Source organism: Chrysochloris asiatica, unplaced genomic scaffold (genome assembly GCF_000296735.1).
Source record: "Chrysochloris asiatica unplaced genomic scaffold, ChrAsi1.0 scaffold00114, whole genome shotgun sequence".
Taxonomy (NCBI): domain Eukaryota; kingdom Metazoa; phylum Chordata; class Mammalia; order Afrosoricida; family Chrysochloridae; genus Chrysochloris; species Chrysochloris asiatica.
This window is the reverse complement of record NW_006408632.1, coordinates 1,416,104-1,424,498: the sequence shown is the minus strand read 5'-3', so window position 1 is coordinate 1,424,498 and position 8,395 is coordinate 1,416,104. Positions and strand designations below refer to the sequence as shown.

Below are 8,395 nucleotides of genomic sequence, written 5' to 3'. Positions count from 1 at the left end.
CACTTTAGCTTTTTAAAAACGAACAAACAAACAACAACAAAAAACCCATTGAGGCATATATAATAATTTACATCTTCAAAGGGCACATTCTGCAAGTCTGCCTCCTGGCCACCAGCTCTTAGTCCCTCTCAGTCCATGAATCTAGAGTCCTCAGCCACTTCCCCTCTCCATTCCCCCATCTCTGCCTCCATCTCTGGTGCCACTCCTTCTCTGGATAAGGTCCCGTGTGTGTTGTGTTCTGCTTGTGCGCTTCTCTCTCGGTGGTCCTAGGGTCCTGTTTCTGGGCTGTAAGATTAACCACTCCCCCTTTTTTGTTACAAAACTTCTGCCTTTACAATTGTGACAGTCGCAATTAGTCATGATAACAGTTACTCACTATTGAATCATACAAATCTTATCCCCATCTCTTTTCACCAGACCCATGTAAACAAGGTGACATCTGTTCATTAGGGACTGTTTCTTAGCCCCATATGCTTAAACTAAACTCCCTCTTGAAACTTTGTAAGTCACTCACTTCATGCCTTTATTGCCCCCTCATTTTAGGTAGCCAATGTCTAAGTTGCCCTATCTACCCTGTGTACAGATGGAATAGCATTGATACTTGATTTGAAGACTCTTTCCCTCTCTGTTGGTATTTTAGGTCAGGTTCACCAAATTGTAGACATTTACCCTTGTTTCCTTTATCCAAAAAAAAAATTTTTTTTTTTTCAATCTTCCTCTAGTCGAGTTCTGATTATCGAGCCATCGAGGCTAGGTCAAAAGGGTAGTGCCTGCAAGTTTGGGTGTCCTTGTGCATCTCCCCTCACTTCGTATCAGCTGGATGCTTCACTCTCTGCTCTAGCCCTCTGTGGCTATGTTCTTGTACTTGGGCTCAAGTGTCCTCAGTTCTCACCACACTTTGGACCAACCAGCCCTTCCTCTTCTCTCTCTCATCTCCAGGTCAACGGGATTCATTGGACTGTGGTTGAACTCAGCCCGATTCTTCATTGCTGCCTTTCCCCTCTTCCACTCACCAGTAGACCAGTGTGGTCGCCAGCAAGCTTACATGCTTGTTTGTGTATTCCCTTTCATTTTCAGTCTTAGAGGAGAGTTTGTCCGGAAGGCACTTGATTGCTAGCCTTGATGTCTTCCTGGTGAACAGCTTGCTTATTTTTGTAGTAGCCAGTCATGCTGACGTTTTGTTTTGGGTTTTTCCTGATGATCTTTCTTTGTAATGTATCTTATATCACTGTAGGTGTTCCAGGCTGGTCTGCTTATCCTTTCTAGTGGGAATGTCCCACCTCATAAGATTCTGGATGGGACTCAGGATCCCTTCCACCTAAAATCCTATATACTACAAAGGCTTTGCATGAAGCATATTTCACTGGGCAAGTTCTAGAACCCCTTTTAGGTATTCCAATCAGTTATAGGCTGAAGATGGGCTTACAAGTTTTCTCTAATCGTTTCCCAACATTCCTTTCTATCCCACTCAAGTGTCTATTTTACAATAGAAGGCAAGGGAAACTAACATTCATAAGACAGTCAAGGATTTTAGTATTATTTACCCTCTTCAAGCTATACCTAGAACCATGTATCCCAGAACCCTGTATTTCCAAGGTTGGGTATGCATGACCATTTACCTCTGTCCCGCTTACGCCATGCAAACCTCAGTGTTCCCTTCTCTTTTACTTCCACCTCCTCCCGCCTTCTTGTATTGCCCTTCCCAAAACCCAAACTAAACTCCCACCCCAACCCCATTGTGGTTACTTTATATTCCATTAGTTCTTGCCTCCATTTAAGACAGTCTATTTTATCCAGTAATCTACATGACCTTCCCACCACCTGGATCTCTGTTTTTCTGTGTTTACCTTCTTTCACATTGTAATTGTTTTGATCATGGATTGGCCTTCCAGAACAGAGGTGTTCTTTTCATTTTATTCTGTTCTTGACGCTTCCATTTTTCAGTTGAGTTCAGGGTGATGCTGCCGCGTACGTCATTCTCTAGTTGTTGTCTGTTCTTGTTGGTTCTCAGTCCACAGAACTTCCTTTAGGATGTTTTTCATAGCAGGATTGGCTTTGGCAAAATCCCTTAGCTTCTGTTTGTCCTGGAATGTTTTGATTACACCATCGTATTTGATTGACAGCTTTGCTGGGTAGAGGATTCTTGGGTGGCAATTTTCTCTTTCAGAGTTTTATATACGTCTCCCCATTGCCTTCTTGCCTGAATGGTTTCTGTTGAGAGATCCGAATTTAATCTGATTTGCTTACCTTTGTATGTTACACTTCTCTTTTCCCTAGCTGCTTTCAGGCTCCTGTCCTTATCTTTAATTTTGGAGGGCTTGATTATTATATGTCTTGGTGATTGTCTTTTAGGGTCTATCCTTCCTGGGGTTCGATGAGCTTCTTGAATGCTTATCTTTTCACTTTTCATGATGTTAGGAAAGTTTTCTTCCAGAAGCTCTTCAACTATCTCCTCTGTGGACTTTTGTGTGATTGTTCCTGTTCCGGAATGCCAGTAATTCTTAAGTTAATCCTCTTCATGTTGTCCGACATGAATCTTAGGCCTTCTTAAGATTTTTTTTTTATCCTTTTTTGTGTTTGTTCTTCTATCTTAGTAGTGTTGAGAGGTTTATCTTTTAGCTCACTTGTTCTGGCTTCTGTCTCTTCAATTCTACTCTTTTGCCCTTTAAGTGTATTGTCCATTTCTGATATTCTGTTATTAATCATCTGGACCTCTTTCTGTAGATTTTGAATTGTTTCCAATGCTGTATCTATTTTAAATGGTTGTTCCTGTAGCACTTTCCTGACTTCTTCCTTATTTTTCTCAACTCCATTATATAGTGTTTTCATACATTTTATAGTCATTTTTTCTGAATTCCTTCTCAGGCATTTCCAAAGCCTGCCCATCTTCCATTATGGATTATAGGTCTACTTCCAGCTCATTTGCCTCAGTCATTTTATCTCGTTTCTGAACATGTGCAGATACGGTGATCTGCTTCTGTTTTCTGGGGCATATTCAGGGGTTATCCATGGCCTTAATACTTAGATGGGTCTGTATTTTGGTGCTTTTTATGCTGATTGCCTCTAGGTAGATGTGATTAGGAAATGGGCTTCCCTTTTCACTCTTCTTCCTGAGAAATTTCAAGATGCCACTGTTTGTCGTTTTGATGTAACTTAGGATTTAATTTTCGGCCTGTTTCCTTTTTAATCTGCCTGTCTCACTCCACAGTCCCTGTTCAGGCCTTTTTTCTAGTTATAAATAGTTCGGGGCCAGCTGTGACCGTTTGGTTTAAGTGGAAACTGTCTCTTTAAATTTCGAGGAGATCTGTGTGCATGTGTAGTAGAACTATCCTAGGGTGGGGCTTGGGTATCCACTAACTCAGGCACCCCTATAGTCAACAGAATGGAGGTGCGCAGACAGCAAGGGACCAGTGAATAGATACGAAAAAAAAAAAAGATTGTCCACACCTTTATCTCCATGGTTCTGTGAGGCATCCTTGGCTGCTCTGATCCTGCCCCCCTTGGTCTTGCCCAAGATAGTGGCTCCTGGAGCAGCTGAGCATCTTTAATTAGAAAGCAGTGGTTTTCTTGCTTCTCCTACAAATTCCCTTAGCTGTAAGACTTCCAACCTTCTAAATATTCCTTTATATGTGGTTCAGAGTTCTGGCACCATATCCCTGAGCCTGCTTGGTCTGGTATTCTGTGTTGTTGCCCGCAGAATTCCTCACTGCACTTCTACCTGAGGCACCATCTTGTTTGTTTCCCCACAGATTTTATTTAAAGTACATATTAACACATCTGATATACTCTTATTTATTAAATAATCTCGCTGACTCCTCTTCCCTTTCAAACCTTAACTGACGCTCCACTTCTGTTACCTCTTCTAGTTTAAACTTTTTTGCCTTAATATTAAATATTATTCTTGAGTAGTAGATGTCCAGACTTACTTTCCAGTTGAGTATTCAAACATGTCAGATTTAGTAAAACGGAATTCCAATCAACCACTCCTCTTTTTTGTTAAAGGCATCATTGTTTTCCTAATTAGCAGGTTTTTAATTGTAGGGTTATTTGTGATTTCAACTTTCTTGGATGTATTATCTTAGTTATCTAATCGTACTATAACAGAAATACAACAAGTAGGTGACTTTAACAAACAAGTCTATTTTTCACTCTTTAGGAGGCAAGAAGCCCTAATTCAGGGTGCTGGCTCGTCTCCAGGGAAAGGTGTCCTCTGTTGACTGAGGAAAGATCCTTTTCTCTTTTTAACATCTGTAGGTCTGGGATTCCTTGACTCTGGTCATTTTCATGTAGCATGGTATCTTTCTTCCACCCCTGCTTGCTCACTTACTTGTTTAATTTCTTTCCTATCTCAAAAAAGATGGATTTAAGATACAGCGACACTAATATTTTCTCATTAACATAAACCCATTCCTAAAAGGGACTTTAACCCCAGGTATACCTGCTGCCTTAGATTCAATTTTTACTCATCGACACCCTGTAGGGCAGAGTAGAACTGCTTCATAGCAGATTGCTTCATTTTTCTTCCTCAGAGTAGCTAGTGGGTTTGAACCATCAACCTTAGCAGCCCAACTGTAACCCCTCTATACCACCAAGGCTTCTTAATCATGGATATAGGGATTAGGATTTACTACACGTATTTTGGAGTCCTGATATGGCACTGTAGGATCAGCACTGAACTGGGAATCTAAAGAGGCAATTTGAACCCACCAGCTGCTCCTCGGAAACCCTACACAGTGTTGCTATGAGTCAGAATTGACTGTGGAAGATGCACGACATAACAGCAACCCACTTATTTTGAGAGTATACAATTCAGTCAATAACAGGTACTTATCCTCATCTGTTCTAGCTTGTATGTGTTCTAATATCACTACCCAAATTCAGCTGTTTGTGTGGACTTTAGAATAATGTTCTAATTTGTCTCTATCAGACCTATCCCATAAAACTGCTGCTGAATAACTCTCTGAAAAGCAGTTGTGCACATGCTATTTCTTGCACAACAGTTGTTACCATTTCAACTTTTCATGATTTGCCTTCAGTACACTTTTCCATTTTCCACGTTTCCATGTTTCTAAATGTTTGCCATATTCATCGTTTTCCATTTCTCTGCCCTTCAGGTTTGAATATTTTTATTCCCTATCTTAATCCATTTATGGAAGTAGAGCTTTGATCCAGTTCATTGTAGGTTGATCCTCCTACTGAGAATTTGCATTTCCACCCCAGATATATTGAATCAGAACTTCCATTTTAACAAGATTACCAGGTGTTTTAAGAGTAAATAACCTTTAGCAAAATTCATAATTACTAGCTATAGTGAAGCTGTTGCATTAGGCTTTGGGCTGCTAATCACAAGGTCAGTGATTTTAAACCCATCAGCCACTATGCAGAAGAAAGATGAAGCAGTTTGCTTCGGAAGTCCTATGGGAGCAGTTTTGCTCTGTTCTATGGGGTTACTGTGAATTGGAATGGATTCATTGGGTTTGGACTTTTTGTATTTCTGATAGGATTCCTAGGAGCACAGTGGTTACAGGCATGTCTGGTAACCAAAAGGTTGACTGTGCAAACCTACCAGGTGCTTCTCAGGAGGGAAATTTGTCAGAATGCTCTCAAAGATTTACAGCGTTGGAAAACCCTTTGGGGCAGTTCTACTCTGCTATGCGTCAGAATTGACTCTATGACAATGGGTTTGTTGTTTTGTGCATTGAGCCGCAGGCCGGTTTGAACCACAAGATTGATGGTTAAAACGCATCAGTAGCTCATCAGAAACCCAATAAAGGATCGCTATGAGTCGGAACCAACTCTATGGCACTTAACAATAACAACATTCCTAATATATGTTGATTGTTTAGGAGTTATTTTTACTTGTATTTACTAGTCAGTGGTTTTATTTTCAAAGTTTTGAATTCTTTTGTGTTTTAAGGTAACCAGCTATACTTGGGTGTTTTTAGGTTCAAGGTAAGGACCCATCGGTAGAAGTCACACAGGACCTCATTGATGAATCAGAAGAAGAACGATTTGAAGAGATGCCTGAAACCAGTCATCTGATTGACCTGCCCACATGTGAACTCAATAAACTTGAAGAGATTGCTGACTTAGTGACCTCAGTTCTCTCCTCACCTATTCGTAGAGAAAAGCTGGCTCTGGCCTTGGAAAATGAGGGCTATATTAAAAAACTACTGCAGTTGTTCCAAGCTTGTGAGAACCTAGAAAACACTGAAGGCTTACACCATTTGTATGAAATTATTAGAGGGATCTTATTCCTAAATAAGGCAACTCTGTTTGAAGTTATGTTTTCTGACGAGTGTATCATGGATGTTGTGGGATGCCTTGAATATGACCCTGCTTTGGCTCAGCCAAAAAGACATAGAGAATTCTTGACCAAAACTGCAAAGTTTAAAGAAGTTATACCAATAACAGACTCTGAACTAAGGCAAAAAATACATCAGACTTACAGGGTACAGTACATTCAAGACATCATTTTGCCTACACCATCAGTTTTTGAAGAGAATTTTCTTTCTACTCTTACATCTTTTATTTTCTTCAACAAAGTTGAGATAGTCAGCATGTTGCAGGTAAGTAAATTCTGTTTTGGGATATTTAATTATAGTTCCCCCCCCCCTTTGTTTGTTTGAAAGATTTATTTTGTTGTAATATGAACAATAGAAGGAGCCTTAGTGGCACAGGTTAAGTATTTGGCTGCTAAACAGAAAATAGGTGGTTTGAGCTCAGGGGAAAGATGAGGTAGTCTGCTTCATAAAACATTTACAGCCTGGAAAACCCTGTGGAGCAATTCTACTTTGTCTTGTAGGGTGACTGAGTCATAATCAACTCAACAACATTAGATTTGTTTGTATGAAGCACAGAAGCAGCATGTTGTGGTTTTATGAATAATTTTTAATGTGATTTTAAAAAAATATTTGTGTTGTATGATAACAGCATTTTATAAAGTATATTATATTTCATTTTGTGAAACCAAGGTATCACGGTGTATGTATGTAAAAACCCTGGTATCATGGGTGTTTGTGTGTACACTTGTGTGTTCAGGTGCATACACACACAACTCTAAAGCTTCCCATATAATTCAGATGTACAATTGAAATGAGAAACATTGAGTAACTTTCAGGGAGTAATAATTAGGGCATTTGCTACGTGAAGTTTATTTTCTCCTGTCTCCTTGAGTTATAACCATTTTATACTATGTTTATTAAGCTGTTCCTTTATTTTATGACTGTAAGCTAAGGAGCTCTGTTAGCATAGTGGTTATGAATCGGGCTGCAAGCCGCAAGGTCAGCAGTTTGAAACTACCAACTGTTCCACGCAAGAAAGATGAGGCTTTCTGCTCCGGTAAAGATTTACAGCCTCGGAAACCCTGTACAGGGTCGCTATGAGTCGGAACCAACTTCACGGCACTTAACAACAATGAGCTAAGCATGATTTTGTGAATTTATTTGGAAATGTTACTCTATACTCAATTTTCTATTGAACCTACCTTTCTTATTTCCTTATCAATCGCTAAGTTTATGAACAGTTGCTATATGCTTAGTGCAGTAGTTCTCAAGCTGTAGCAGTAGAACCCTTGGGGGGAGGTCCACAAGAGCAAAAGGAGTCATAATTTAGCCAGCTTCATGTCACTGTGAAATTATTACATACTTCTGCATACACTTCAATCAGAACAGCATTCTGCTATACTCTGAATGCTGAAGATAATTTAAGATTCCAGTTGTCTCCTGTTATACCAGACATTTAAGAAATTTGAAAATTTATACGAAAAAGGACATTCTTTTTACTAAATTTCTTTAATTGTGGCTAATACAGTACTGGTGTGGTGCAGTGGGTTAGTGCTCTAGGCTTCAAAGTCAGTTTGAACTGCAAAGTTGGTGGTTCACACTCATTAGTCGCTCCTTGGAAATCCCCTAGAGGGTTGCTATGGGTAGGAACCGACTTGACAACAATATAGTTCTTAAAAGTATTGTTAAAAATTTACATTGGGTAATTTTTTGTTTTAATTCTAATTTTTTATTGTGAATTGGGTGAAGGTTTACAGACAAGATCAGCTTTACATTCACCAGATTTATACTCACTTTATTTCATCTCAGTGATTACAATCCCCTCCTTTTAGCAACATTTATCCTACTTCCTCCCTGTGGCTCCTCATTTACATCTTAACATTTCACAAATGAACAAGGCAAAAATATTTGATATAAACAATATGTGTATATATATACGTTGTTATTCTTGTTGTCAGGTACCATTGAGTCGGAACTGACTCATAGCAACCCCATGCACAGCAGAACGAAACAATGTCCGATCCTGGGCCAACCTCACTACCGCCGCCACACTTGATGCCATCAATGATGTCACCTGGCTGATCCATCTCGTGGGGGTCTTCCTCTTTTTC

The 8,395-nt window shown here is 39.7% G+C and overlaps 1 protein-coding gene across 2 annotated transcripts in view; it reads left to right on the top strand.

The window, feature by feature from the left end:
• Window positions 1–8,395, top strand: part of SMEK2 (SMEK homolog 2, suppressor of mek1 (Dictyostelium)) — an 82,820-nt gene that overhangs the window by 20,577 nt on the left and 53,848 nt on the right. For both annotated transcript variants that reach the window (XM_006868016.1, XM_006868015.1), the window contains exon 4: window positions 5,946–6,569. In XM_006868016.1, coding sequence (XP_006868078.1) covers window positions 5,946–6,569 — 624 coding nt within the window. The remainder of the gene's footprint in view (window positions 1–5,945; window positions 6,570–8,395) is intronic.